This window comes from Barbus barbus (assembly GCF_936440315.1).
Source record: "Barbus barbus genome assembly, chromosome: 32".
In the NCBI taxonomy this organism is placed as follows: Eukaryota; Metazoa; Chordata; class Actinopteri; order Cypriniformes; family Cyprinidae; genus Barbus; species Barbus barbus.
Window position 1 is genome coordinate 28,497,006 of NC_136760.1, and position 14,860 is coordinate 28,511,865.

The following is a 14,860-nucleotide window of genomic DNA, read 5'->3' on the forward strand; positions in this document are numbered from 1 at the left end:
GCTGTTACCATGGAGATTGTAAACCAAACAAAGCAACGCGTTAACATTAGCGATAACACGCCATTTGACGGCGTTTTTAAATGTTTGGATAAATAATTCGAGCTGCTGTACAGGTGTATTGTTTCGCTGAGATGGACTCGCAGTATGTGAGCCGCAGTCTGGCGGTGTGTCTCTCTCAGAGTCTCGCGGAGCTGATCGAGCAGAGGCCGCCGGATCCCATCGAGTTCCTGGCGCTCAGGATCCTCAAATACAAGCAGAACCAGGAGCTCCAGCAGCAGGTAACACACACACAGAGACACACACACACACACACACACACACACAGAGAGACACACACACACACACACACACACACACACACACACACACTCTCTCTCACACACACACACACACACACACACACACACTCTCTCACTCACAGTCTCACACACACACACACACACATGTTGGTTTTTGTGGTTTATGGGGACTCTCCATAGGCGTAATGGTTTTTATTCTGAACAAACTGTGTGTGCTATTGCCCTACACCAACCCTACACCTAAACTTAGCCCTCACAGGAGACTTTGTGCATTTTTAGATTTTCAAAAAACTTTATGCTGTATGATTTATAAGCTTGTTTCCTCATGGGGACCAAAAAATGTCCCCACAAGATTAAGATTTACTGGTATTACTATCCTTGTGGGGACATTTGGTCCCCAGGACGTGATGAATACCAGGTGCACACACACACACACACACAACTATGTCAGAAAGTCAGCTTTATTTATAAAGCGCTTTGTACAATTTAAATACATTGTAAATAGAAATGCAAGGGGGTAAAAATTATTTATTTAAAAAAAAGTATGGAATAGTAAGTGAGCATGGTGTGTAAGTGTTTTCTCACATGATCTCTGTGTGTAGGTCATCAGTAAATGAGTGTAGCGTTACAATAACTGTGTTTCCCAAATTAAACAAAAGAGCTGTTAGTTTCGAGTGATGTGTGTAACGTAGAGAACTGTGTTTTTAGAGTTTTGCAAAAAGTTTGTTTTACAATATCAAACTGAGTTTTTGAAGCATGTAATGTGTTTATAGTTTTGCAGACTTGGTCTAAAGATTAGGTTTATGAGTGAATGGGCCTCAAGTTGTCAGGTGGGGCTGAAGGGATGAGAGCGAGGACTCACTTGCAGGAGGAAATAGGGCTTTATTAATAATAAAATTAAATAAACAACAAAAACTACCCCGTAGGGGAAAACAGACGGACAGGACAGGACAGGACTTCACACCGGGTAAAGACGACGACGTGACGAGTGACAGAACCCTGACACAAGTATCACTTTTAGTGTCAAAGCAATTTTAAAAATAAACTAACAAATTTTGACTATATTTATTAGATTACATAACTGTATATGTATTTTATAGGTATTTAATTTGAAAGTAAAATAAATTACAATATTTGTTTATGTTATATCATAATCTGCATGATGATCCAGGGCGATCCAAATGAGTGATTATTGTCAGTGAAGTCCACTGCTTAGGGAGTAGGGAGCAGTGAACACTGCATAGGGAGCCTGTCAGTTGGAGGGAGGATGTTGTGGAATCATAATGATAACCCATGATTTCATCTTTGTATTTTGTTAGAAATCTGCTTCTCAGAGACAGTTGCAGGAGGAGCAGCGGCGGCTTCATGATGAAACGGTCCATCAGAAGCTCCTGGAGGACGAGGAGACGCGGATCAGAGACGCACAGGAGCAGCTCCAGGTGAATCCAGACGAATAAATCATCTTTCCATTGATGTATGGTTTGTTATGATCGGACAATATTTGTCTGAGATACAACTGAAAATCTGGAATCTGAGGGTGCAAAAAAATCTAAATATTGAGAAAATCTCCTTTAAAGTTGTTCAAATGAAGTTCTTAGCAATGCATATTACTAATCAAAAATGAAGTTTTTATATATTTACGGTAGGAAATTTACAAAATCTGATCTTTACTTAAAGGACACTAAGGCCCAGTTTTACAGGCAGGGTTTAGTTTAAGCCAGGACTAGGCCTTAGATAAATTAAGATATTTAAGCTGCTTTTATAAAAATGCCTTAGAAGAAAAGGTTACAGGTGTGCATCTTGAGACAGATCAGTGGCACTGTCATAGTTTAAGATATGTGAGAGCAAGATATGTTTAGTTGAGACAGCTCAAACATGCATTTTAATCTGGGACTAACCGGAGGTAAGGGACCTGAATAATGAATAGATGTGGTGTTGGACCACAAAAGAAGGTTGAAAACCACTGCTTTAAATGTATGTCACTCTGCACACAGACCACGTTCACTTTACTGTGACTAATTAAAAGATCACGATCATGGTAGCAGTGGCAAGGTCTTGGTTTCAGTTCCCAGTCAACAAACACACTGTTAGAAGGGAGAGCCTAAATGCACCGTAAGACACTGCAGCAGAATTAAAGAAGCTGTCAAATCCATGCATAATAAATAACACATACAATCATTGGACATATTCCAAGTTTTATTGTTTTCAGAATACTTCATAATATTACTATTTAAGGCTCTATTTTGGATCAAACAACTGCAGCCTTGATCAACATAAAAAACTTGTTTCAAATTTATAAAAAATTGACCCCAAACCAAAAAACTACTAAATTATATTGTTATCTTGCAATCAATGTAAATCTAAAATTCTGAAACAAGAAACTAGCACAAAAGGACATTAGATTACTCTATTTCCTGCGTTTTCTTGAACTGTTCGATCAGCTTGTAGGGTGCTCATTTTTTCAGAAACTCACTGAGGTGACAGTCACTGATAGCCTAAAGAAAACAAATGAACAAAATAATTTAGAAAAAGTACAACATTCATGGACCTTGTGAATAGAGTTATATGTGTGTTCATATCCTGTTATACTAAAATAATGAAAAATGACTTAATGCTCTCATTGTGTAAAGTAAAGTTTTAATACCATGTCCCCAAGCTGGAAGGTGCAGGAACCTGGATATTTTTCAAGATAATCAGCTTGTTTATCAGAGACCAGACCATGGAATGTTGCTTTTTCAAGGTCAGCCTGTGAATATAAAGAAAAATACACACATTTGTCATGTCTACTTTGTGACTAATTAAGTCAGAATATTAACCTATTAATGCCATATACAGTTTAAAGGTCATTGACACAAAACACATACCTTAAAGGTGAAGTTCAACCATGCAGATGAGAATTTATCAGAGAGGTAGATTCTCATGGGCTCGTCGAAAACACTGGGAGTGCTCTGGACATATTTGTCACATGCAGCCAATGCATAGGCTGGGTGACAGATTCAGAACAGATCAGAACTTTTTTTTTTTTTTTTTTTTAAGATTGTGTACGACGGTGTTTTAATGCCACATTAAATAAAATAAATAAAAAATCTAAGATTACAAGATTAAAGAGAATAAAATCCAAATTACAAGATAAACTTGAAATATTACGAGAATATAGTCAAATATGTTTAGAGAATAAAGAAAATAAAAAAAATTTTTTACGTGGCATTAAAACGCCGTTGTAATTATGGACACAAAGCTTTCAAATAAAAACTAGTGTGAGCCCAACATAAGGCAGGGCCGTCATTTGTTTTTTCCCCTTACCATTAACATCATTGCCAAGGCCTTCAAACATCGCTGCAGAGTAACTGCTGGTCATGAATATCACCATCTGCAGCACAAATACGTGTGGAGGAAATGATTAGAGATTATTATAATTACCACCAACTCATTCTATTTACTTTAAGTGGAAGTGAAGCAGTCAGTCAAGTTTGCATTATTTAAGGTCATTGCACGCTGAGTCTGAAATTTTCTCCTGTGCTTTTCCGTATTCCTCATCCTTTCCTATCAAAATGCATGCTACTGATGCGAAAACGCAGAAAATCGAACCTGATCCAAATTATTTTTGATGGACAAAAGTTTCAACGTGATTGACACAACATGAGGTCATATTTATTTTTTAATGTGTGAAAATGTCAGACGAAAATTTCGGAGTGTGTAATGACCTTTAGTAAAGTGATGTCCACATTAATTGAAAAATATAACAAACACGATTAATGTCTTAACCATTTTAAAGAAAAAAGGATGTTATAGCTTTTAGAGCAAGGGTGCCGCTGCTTCATTTCCACTTTAAAACGTTTTACAGATAGTTTTTGCTTCTTTTGAAAGCTTTGCAGTAGCAGTTGTGAAAGCAGTACTGTTATAACTGTTGGGCAAGATGGACCTGCTAGGAAAAAAGAGAAGCAAGAAGAATCACAAGGTTTGAATTTTCCCTTCTTTTGAAAGATTTGTTAAGGTGGAAGAGGGTAAGATTGTCACATTTGGACATTTAGCAGCAAATGATCTTTAAGTTCAATATATTACTAAACAAAATCCATCTCTCTCTCTCTCTCTCTCTTAATGTATATAGAATATACATTAAAAAGTTTTGTAAACATTAATTGAATACATACCTTTTAGAATTTTTCTTTTTCTCTCATGTTTTTGATTGCGTCAGTGAAAACAGCAGAACCAAGCTGTAATAAAACATAGTGTGACACATTAAATATAACTATAAATAAATATTCATAAAATAATTAATAATAGTCATAATAGTATTAATGCACTTTATTTAGTTAAAATAAAATAAAACAATAAACAAATAATAAAGTGTAATAATACTATTATATTTTAAAATAAAAAAAGAGTAATAAATAAAAACACACTTTATTTATAGTACACTTAAAAAAATACAATCCTATTATTTTCTTTTTATATGAAATTTCAACATTTTAAAATCAGCAATTAAGTATATGTGCAGCTGATTTCAGAGCCGGCGAGTGAAGTGCGTCAGCGAATGAATGAAATATCACAGTTTTGCCTTTTGCTCTAGATTTATGCATTCAGTTTGAATGGAAATCTTATACACTATTACAATTAGTCAATCTAAAACGGTGATTTACATTTATTCATTTAGATGATAGTGCATTAACAGCGGTCAACCATGTCGGTACTTAAATGAGTGGTCTGAACTTTACCCAGCACATGTCTCTTCAGTCTTCGCTTTTTATACTTACTGAACTGAGATGGATAGACAGACAGACAGACATATTGATAATATTTGAAGATATCTTAACTAACAAACAAACCTTTTTATGACTTTTTTCCCTTTATTTTTTCCACTGTCATCCCCTTGAAGAGCAGCAAGGAAGTTGTCTGGGGTCACATCCTTTAAGATCATCATTGCCATAATTGATCATTATTGTCATAAGATATAATTTTGCTCAGCAAAGGAATAAAAACATCAAAACAATATTTAAGATGACAAATGTTACCTCTCCAGTGTAGTCCTTTGGAACTTCTCTGTACACGTCTCCTAATGCACTTACCGCACTGACAATGACTCCTTTAGCTGGGTTTCTGCAGACAGGGAAGGAAAGGAGCAACGCAATCAGCTCCAACAATCTAGTGCTGCTTTACTGTGGTGACGAGTTTACAGAATTATTGAATCTAGGAAAGAATTTTATTTCACTTAAATATAAAAACAAATATATATATATATATACCGTATAAATGCTGTACACTTATACTGTTCTGATTATATCCAATGTTTTAGTACTATAGCTTGTGTTATATGACCTTGATATTAAATCACCAAAAGCATGTTTCTAATACATGGCTGAGGGAGTGACGGAAAATCTTTCTCTCTTCTGACTTCCATAATCAATCTCTCTATTTTTTCCTCTTTTGGAAAGTCGTGGGAATGTCATTGTTTATCGAGTATTTTTTTGGTCTTTTTTCCTTGTGGCAAACTGGAATGCAAGAATCATGTTTACTGTATAGTCTTTCTTTCACCCCTCTATGACAGCCCTCGTTTGCTTTTGAGAAGCCTGGAAATGTGACGAGGGTCCATTACGCTGTTGTTCTAGCACTACTAAAGAACAGTACGTTTAGCACTGAAGATTAAGATCAAATTGCTCACTGTTCATTCTGAGCGATGTCATCATACATCATCACCACAATCTGCTCATCAGGAATTCCATGTTGCTTAATTATCTGATATAAGCAGCACACATTGGCCTAAAATACAAATAAAAAAGAGATAATTTACATGTTCTCTAGTTACTGTCATCAAATACAAACTGTGGTACAGCACACCTTGAGGAATTTATGAGCAATATATCTTGAAAATAAAGAATATGACAAAAAAAAGGACAAACCTGATGTTGGTAATATTCCCAGTCCTTTGAGCCAGCAACAAGGAGAACCCATTTTTTTCCAGACATTTTTTTTTTTGCCGTTTCAAAGCAAAGTCTGTCAGAAATAAATAAAATAATAATAATAGCAGTAGTAGTAATAACAACAACAATAATAATAATAATAACATTTTAAAACTAAATTGATGTTAAAATGCTTTTCATCAGCTGACATATATTTATATATGGTTCATATATTTGTAATGCCAAAAAAGATCAGAAAAATTAGTGACATATCTCAAGTATTAAGCTCTACTTAACAGTTGTTTTCTGAAGCGCTAAAAAGACAGTCACTCATCATAATCTACATAATTAAATACAAACGCTAAAGAGTTTAGTGATTGAGATGATCAATGTAGGCAGTTGGATCATAAGTCATCATACCAGCAATGAGTGTCAGGTGTTCTTCTGTGTCTGTCAAGTCGTTTTCTGGTGTTTTTAGTCAGAAGATCAGTGTCTTTATATAGGCATTTTCTTTCTTTCATTTGAGATTCATGGGTGGAGAGTCCATGCTGGGGGGAGGGTCTATTTATTATTATGCAATATTTTCCATATTTACATTAATTGACAGCAGTTAGAGTGGAAGAATTTGCTGCTCCCCATTATTTGCACGTGTGTCATCTAGCCTGAAAACAATTCTGAATAATTTGTGACCGTTTTTTGTCTGTTGCACAATGGACATATATATTTATTGTGTAATAGTTCTGCACATTCACGTTACAGCTTTGCTGTCAGATCTCTTCTTTACATTAGATTAAACCCAATCTCATGAAAGTTGTGGTTCGTTTAGAAAACACTGCCATTTAAAATGTCACATACATTTACCTATTAGTGCATGAAAACAGCTTCATTTAGAAATATGAAAAAAAGCTTATTGTTTGATGGATTGTGTGCAAAAAGAGCATTCTGAGAAGATTTCAAAAACTTTGTGAACCATTTCAAACAGTTTGGAATTAGATTTTAGTTGATTGGGTTTTAAACAGTGTTTAAATTTGAGGTTAGTATCTGTGTTTAGAGTTTTATTTTTCTTGGTGGGGGGTTATAGAAGAAGTGTTGAATACTTGTTGAAACATCCTTTGTTAGTGCAGTGGTTGTACAGTGTGCATTTGCTGTTCTGTTTTAGCCATTCATCACGTTGTGTGTGTGTGTATGGTTGGTAAGGCATGATCAGGTAAATGTGTTGTGTGACATACATTGTGCAGCACGTAGGAAATTCCCACTGAATCAGACACACTAGGATAGGAGAGAGTGCCACCATAAGAGAAAACGTATCTCAAACCCCGTTGCACACCGTTTCCAGGAAACATGTTTTTCAACCCAGAAACCGTAGCAAAACGTTGGGAACTTGAACGTGCCCCAGTTTCAGGTTTATGGATGGCTTTCATAGCTGGAATTTTTGTGTGGGTCGGGTGGGACATGTACCCACTAGTATTTTTTCCCCAGTCGATAGTCACCACCACTTTTTTAAAACCATTGCAAAAATACGTGTTGAACTGCTTATAACACCCAATGTGTTATATGGCCCAACGTGTAAGGCTTATAACACAAGGAAAAGCATCTCCAATCTGTCGTTCTTCGAAATTCATTCATGTAGCCTAACAGAAAATACATTAGAAACGGTCACACAGGCTTGAACTTGAACAGCGCCACACACTCTTTTGTTACTTTGGTGATTTCTTAAGTTTATTGGTGGGAGTGAAAATGGAATGCATCCATTGATTGTAAAACCTGTGATTTCTAAACTTAATTCCTCTTGTAGGCTTGGAACCTAAAACAAATTGACAAAATTAACACATTTGGTAGAATGTTTAAATCTTGCTATTATCTGCATCACTGCTAATTTTTATTAGAAAACAAAACTAATTGTTTAAATGCATATAGGCATTGTGCCTTGTAGTTTTGATCTTTGATTTACCTTGACCTATATTAGTTTCCCGAACAGCACAACCACTGGATGATCATCTAAACAAGATAAAAGAAAAGCCAGCACACAGCATTATACAGACAATACATATTTAATTACTTTGTTTTCTTTAAACTCTCCTCAGTTTAATGTTTAATTCATAAATTGAATGTACTTTTTTTTTTTTTTTTTTTTTTTTTTTATAAAATATAGAGCTGGGTATCATCAGCATAACAGTGAAAGCTAACACCATGTCTCCTGATAATATCTCCCAAGGGTAACATGTAAAGCGTTGAGGTACTCCGTACTGCACTTGTGATCAACTACAGGGAAGTCGTGGCCTAATGGTTAGAGAGTCAGACTCGTAATCCAAAGATTGCGGGTTCGAGTTTCGGGCCAGCAGGGATTGTAGGTGGGGTTTATGCTGCTCCCCGGGCGCCGCAGCATAAATGGCTGCCCACTGCTCCGGGTGTGTGTTAGCCCCTAAAACTAACTCCCACAGAAAAGTTGGTAACCCTTGGTAAATATGATCCAAGAAGGCTCTGAAAATAAACCTGCATTATTAATCCTTTTGATCTTTTATTTAAAAAACAAAACAAAACACAAAAATCTAACCTTTCATTGAACTAAAACAACTGAAAATGGGGAAAAATATCATTATGAAATAAATGTTTTTCTCAAATACGTGTTGGACACAATTATTGGCACCCCTAGAAATTCTTATGAGTAAAATATCTCTGAAGTATATTCCCATTCATATTCACAATTTTGAGCACTCCAGGGTGATTATGAACATGAAATCATCCAGCCGTGGCTTCCTGTTTCACAGAAATATAAATAGGAGAGAAAACAAAGCCCAAATTCCCTTAATTGTCCATCACAATGAGAAAAACCAAAGAATATATTTTTGATGTGCAGCAAAAGATAATTGAGCTTCACAAATTAGTGAAGTGGCTTTAAGAAAAGAGCTAGAGCAGTGAAAACTCCTATTTCCACCATCAGGGCAATAATTAAGAATTTCCAATCAACAGAAAATGTAATGAAACTGCCTGGAAGAGGACATGTCTATATCGTCCTAATGCACGGTGAGAAGGAGAGTTTGAGTGGCTAAAGACTCTCCAAGGACCACAGCAGGAGAATTGCAGAAAATAGTTGAGTCTCGGGGTCAGAAAACCTTAAAAAACATTGTCAAACAGCCCCTACATCAGCACATGCTGTTTGGGAGGATTTCAAGAAAAATTCTCCTCACTCATCCAAAAACAATCTCCAGCATATTCAGTTATCAGACGTGACTGGCACTTCAAATGGGACTGGCTTCTATGGTCAGATGAAACTAAAACATGAGCTTTTTAGCAGCAAACACTCCAGATGGGTTTAGTGAACACAGGGATAAAAAGTACCGAAATATACTGCTGTATTTTTGATGTTGTGGGCCTATATTTCTGCAGGAGGTCCTGGACATCTTGTTTAGACACATGGCATCATGGATTCTATCAAATACAAACAGATAAAAAATTTCCCACCATTTTAAATTCTTATTATCCAATGAAAGGTTAGATTTTTGTGAAATTTTTAAAAGATCAAAAGGATTGACAATGCAGATCAATTTTCACAGCCTTCTTTTACCAAGGGTGCCAATAATTCTGACCATGACTGTAGGTATGTATATATATATATATTATTAATTTGCATATTCATATTTTGCTAATTTTTATATAAAATGAGAACACTAAGTAAAATTTGTCTTACTTTAAAAGATATCTTTTACTTATAGAGATAAATCATGGAAAATTGGCCATGCTAAGTTGAAGATTTCTGCCTAGATTTCACCTGGCAGACAAACAAATAGGCTTAATGAATGTCATGATTCCCACTATGACCACTAGAGAGCAGCAGAGGATCATTTATTGTCTCATTTACCATTTCAACTTTTTAATATAGTATTTTTCACGTTTTGCTAATGGATTTATATTTAGACATAACAATCACAATTATAGCATTTAAAAATCAAATTTTTGTCAAAATGCAGCATTGTTTTGTACTGAAGTATGAAGTAGCAAGAGTTTTCGGATCTACTGGAATCACACAGATGGCCTACTTTGAATTCAAAACAGCAATTTTCAGTGAAAGGTGGCTAGTTTGTATTGTTTACAATCTTCTCAGGTTCTCTCAAATGTAAATCAAATGCACATTCACAAACGTGTTTTTTTTAATGTTTTTGTGTTTTTAAATGAACTGATATGTGTCCTCTTTGGCAGTGGCCAGGATGTTTTCATAGGGGTGACCAGGAAGGGGCCAGCAACCAGTCTGTGGTGGCACAGAAATCTTCATTATTTCAATATAGAAATGTATCTGACTATACTGGACTGTTTTAGTGCCTAAAACACAACTGAAACAGTTAATTAGTATGTAATTGTAATTGAGAATTTGTGAAGTTGTGAAGGTAATTGAGTGAATGACCATTTTTCTATTGTTCTATTATTTTAATAAAAGGGCTCACTATAGCTTTAGTGCTCAGTCAGCTTGGTTCTGGGTCTCAACACCCCAAAAGCTTGGTTTTATTTAATTTTATTCTATTTGTTTATAATTTTTTAATTGAATCACTCAACATTTTACAACAGTAGCCAGGTGGTGAAGACAAGAAAAAAGAAACTAAATTACAATCACGACTTGCACTTTTCACTACCTGCAGTGTCACAAATCGTGCGTGTTGCCAATGGAGACAAGACGCTGTGGTGGTTAAACGATTTAAACTAATTAGTACCATAATGTACAGGGTCCTGCAACTCATCTGTAGGAGAAAAAGACAAGACCTGCAAATCAGTGGACACAGAACAGCAGAATATGAACGCAATGCGCAGTCTCTCATTAAGCATTTTCCTCCTTTAGAAAACCATAAACACTTAGGCTAATATGGCTGAATGTATTAAGATCAAATTCAATATACAGTTTATTAATATATGTATAGCCTATATAGTGTTTTCCTGCAAAACGCGACATAATATGTGGCATAACGGACTACGATGATAGATTACTCCTCATTATTAAAACATAACGTCTCGGGTTACTCATGTAACCATGGTTCCTCGAGAGGGAACGACACGCTGCGTCCTGGACACTTTGGGGAACGATATCCAATCACGCTCTCCGGCTGCCACAAGAGTGGGCTATCTACTTACAACCCTAGCAGGGGAGAGAGCACACTGTAGGCCGGGGCTCAGGGAGACCGCTACTTAATATCCTAATGATTTTTGGCATAAAAGAAAAATGGATAATTTTGACCCATACAATGTATTGTTGGCTACTTATGACTGCTTTTGTGCTCCAGGGGCACATATGTTCTTCATAATGACTCTGAATGTTGTGTTTGACAGCGTGAGCCAGAATCAGCAGACGAGAGTAAACCCAGTCCTCCAGATCAGGGTGAAGACCAGGTCTGTGTTTCTGCTCATCTTTACACTGCCGTCTCTCATCCCTGTCTAGCAATTACACACACTTCACGTGTGAATACACATACATACACATGACTAACTCTACGTTTCCAAGCAGGTGAACTTCATATTTACATTTAGTCTTTTAGCAGATGATTTTATCCAAAGTGACTTACAAATGAGGACAATAGAAGCAATCAGAATCAACAAAAGAGCAATGATATGCAAGCGCTGTAACAAGTCTCAGTTAGTTTAACGCAGTACACATAGCAAAGATTTTTTGTTTTTAATTATATAATTAATAAAAAGAAAACAGAATAGAGCAAGCTAGTGTTTTAGGCCTTGTTTGCTTTTGTTAATTGTATAATAAATAAAAAGAAAACAGATTAGTATTAGTGTTTTTTGTAAGAAAACAAGCAGTTAGTAAATGAATGAGGTGCCAGTCTAAATTGATTGTGTCGTTCATGCACTTATGACCAGTCAAATACAACACAATTCCCCTGAACATTACTGACTCAAATATTATATCACTACAATCAATAGAAGTGGTATTTTACTATTATTGTATTTATTCATATTCTGAATTAGCTTTTATATTTTTAGTTTTCTGAATTTAATTTTAAGTTTTAGTATTTGTGATGTGCTTTTGTCATTTTTTTAGTAGTGTTTAGTAGTGTAGCTTTATTTGTATTTTTTCAGGTTTAGATTTAGTTATTTTTCAACTTAATCATATTTATGCTATGTTTATGTTGCCAAGGCTACATTTCTAATTTTCATTTGCGTTTTTTAAGTGTTTCATCTAATACTGTATTTATATTTTATTTTATTTCAACTTTATTTTAATTACTGAATTACTGAACACTTTGTAATAGTTTTAGTTTTAGTTTACAATAACACTGATCAACAAACATATATATATATATATATATATATAAAAAAAACATATATATATATATATATAGTAATTGTGACTTTTTGTCTCACAATTCTGAGAAAAAAGCCAGAATTACAAGATATAAACTCAGAATTGTGAGGAGAAAAATAGTAAACAGAATTGCAAGATGAAAACGCGAAATTGGAGAAAAAAGTGCGAATTCTGAGTTTATATTTCGCAATTCAGACATTTTTCGTCAGAATTGTGAGTTTATATCTTTTTTATTCCGTGGCAGAAACATGCTTCCATAGGATTGGGGGCTGAAAACATTTGCTTCATATCTTTATAAGGTGAAGACGACTGTCATATTGAATATTAAATATGTTTAAAACTCCACTGAATGCATCTTCAGGTTGTATTTTTAAGGTGTCTCTCTCAGCAGATAGATGCTGCGGATCAGATGGAGTCAGAGACAGTGAAAGAGCTCACAGATCCACCAGCAGAAGATCAGGTGATCAATCACGACTATCCTCTCAATCACAGAGGTTTATAAAATAAAAACCACTGCTCAGCTGCTCTTTGTGTTTTTTTCCCCATGAGGAGGCGAATCAGGAGGAATCCGGCGAAGCTGCTGCAGATGAGGAACAAACCTCTGAGATCCTGAACACAGAGCGATCTCAGTCTCAGGAGGATCACAGCGACACACAGGTGAGATAAACTGGACAATAAATGACCCCTTTCCATTACAATCCAGTCATCAAACGAAACTGTGTTCACCTTCAGAAGGAAGCAGACGATGTCCCGTCTGCAGAGAACGAGCCTGAACCAGAGAAGAAGACAGAAGAAGATCCTGATGAGAGACAGATGGAAACTGAGGACAAAGTGAGAATACTAGTTTAGACTAGCTCAGCAAAAAAGAGCATTTAGAATATCATACAACTCTATCATACTATTTCAGTAGTGTTTAATATCCTGCAAATGTTCTGCATGCAGTAAATACATAAAAACAACAGCTAAAAAATATGAATGGTTCTAAAAATAGTGATGGGAGAATCTGAGCTTGTAAAAACTTGTTTTAAAACATTTCAAACGCTGCGCACTGGAGACTCCTGCTGGTCAAAACTGTGTCAATGCAAGAAGCGTCAGAGCAAAAAGTTCAATCTAGCACAGTTGTTTTCAGCTGCTCGCACACATTTTCAAAACTTTACACTCAAATCCAAGAATTGCACACAAAATGCATCACATCTCTTGCAAAATGAAGCACTGCATTCAAAATATCACAAACACATCTCAAAAGCAAACATCTGCAAACACCGGCTATGCCATAATATTAGTTTTTTTCACATAAATTCAAGATTCAAGATTTTATTTGTCACATACACAATTATACAGGGTATAACCAGCAGTGAAATGTAGGTGAAATAAAATCATAAAATCTTTCCTTGTCTCACAGTTTCTGAAAGCTGTCACTCAAACAGCAGAAGCACACACCAAACCTGCAAAACCAGACACTAATTCTCAGACTTTGACTCCGTTTTCAAATTAAACATAAATAAAACATAAAACACAATTAAAAATGTTTGCTTTTGAGATGTTTGTGATATTTTGAATGCAGTGCTTCATTTCACAAGAGATGTGAGGCATTTTGCATTTTGTGTGCAATTCTTGGATTTGTGTGTAAAGTTTTGAAAAAAAGAGGCAAAGTTTTGAAAATGTGTGAAAGCAGCTGAAAAAAACTGTAAGTGCAGTCTACAAATCGTCAAATACTATTAAATATGAAGTGTCTGTATAACATGCGTTCTTTAATTAATTTGTATCAGGCCAATAAGTGGCTATAAACTACTACTCTGTGTTCTGAAACTGCTGGGTTGAAACAACATATTTGCAGTTTTTCTTTAAGCATAATACAGTTTATTTCTTTCTTTTGGTGAAATACGATAGAGACATGTTTTGGTGAGATTCAAGTTTATTTATATAGCACATTTCATGGTAATTCAAAGTGTTTTACTTAAAATGGATTTTAAAAATAAATACATCAAATATTTATATAAAAATATAAAATATTAATAAACCATAAACTATTGTACAAAATACTTATAATTAAAAAATAAAATAAATAAAAATACAAGTTAAAATGTATTAAAACAAATAAGAAGAAAATCAAATGTTCCAGTGCAATCATTCACTCACTCAGTGATTCCTGTAGCTGTTTTATCAGAGTTTAATGATCCTATACTGACACAGACTGAAGATGTGTGTGTGTGTGTGTGTGTGTGTGTGTGTGTGTGTGTGTTTCACACGCAGGAAGAAGAGGATGGAGCCTAAACCACAACATCATGTGTGCTTCACGTTCAGCTCTGCTACTGCTCAATTAAATCTCATGCATACTGATATTAAATTATAGTTATGGTAACTGAACG

At 35.2% G+C, this 14,860-nt stretch overlaps 1 protein-coding gene across 1 annotated transcript; it reads left to right on the forward strand.

Moving 5' to 3' along the window:
• Positions 1-14,856, forward strand: LOC306852297 (uncharacterized protein). The gene is made up of 7 exons (XM_079389009.1): positions 1-278; positions 1,619-1,738; positions 11,510-11,569; positions 12,883-12,951; positions 13,041-13,148; positions 13,224-13,322; positions 14,745-14,856. Exons 1-7 carry the CDS (start codon positions 132-134, stop codon positions 14,763-14,765), a joined length of 624 nt encoding a protein of 207 aa, XP_079245135.1. The 5' UTR covers positions 1-131; the 3' UTR covers positions 14,766-14,856.
• The last annotated feature ends 4 nt before the right edge of the window (positions 14,857-14,860 follow it).

What these genes read in the sequence shown, in the direction of transcription:
- LOC306852297 (XM_079389009.1), top strand. Translation starts at nt 132, where the DNA reads ATGGACTCGCAGTATGTGAGCCGCAGTCTGGCGGTGTGTCTCTCTCAG. An exon ending in ACCAGGAGCTCCAGCAGCAG is followed by an intron (nt 279 to 1,618) that starts GTAACACACACA and finishes GTATTTTGTTAG; the next exon opens with AAATCTGCTTCTCAGAGACA. An exon ending in AGGATCACAGCGACACACAG is followed by an intron (nt 13,149 to 13,223) that starts GTGAGATAAACT and finishes GTTCACCTTCAG; the next exon opens with AAGGAAGCAGACGATGTCCC.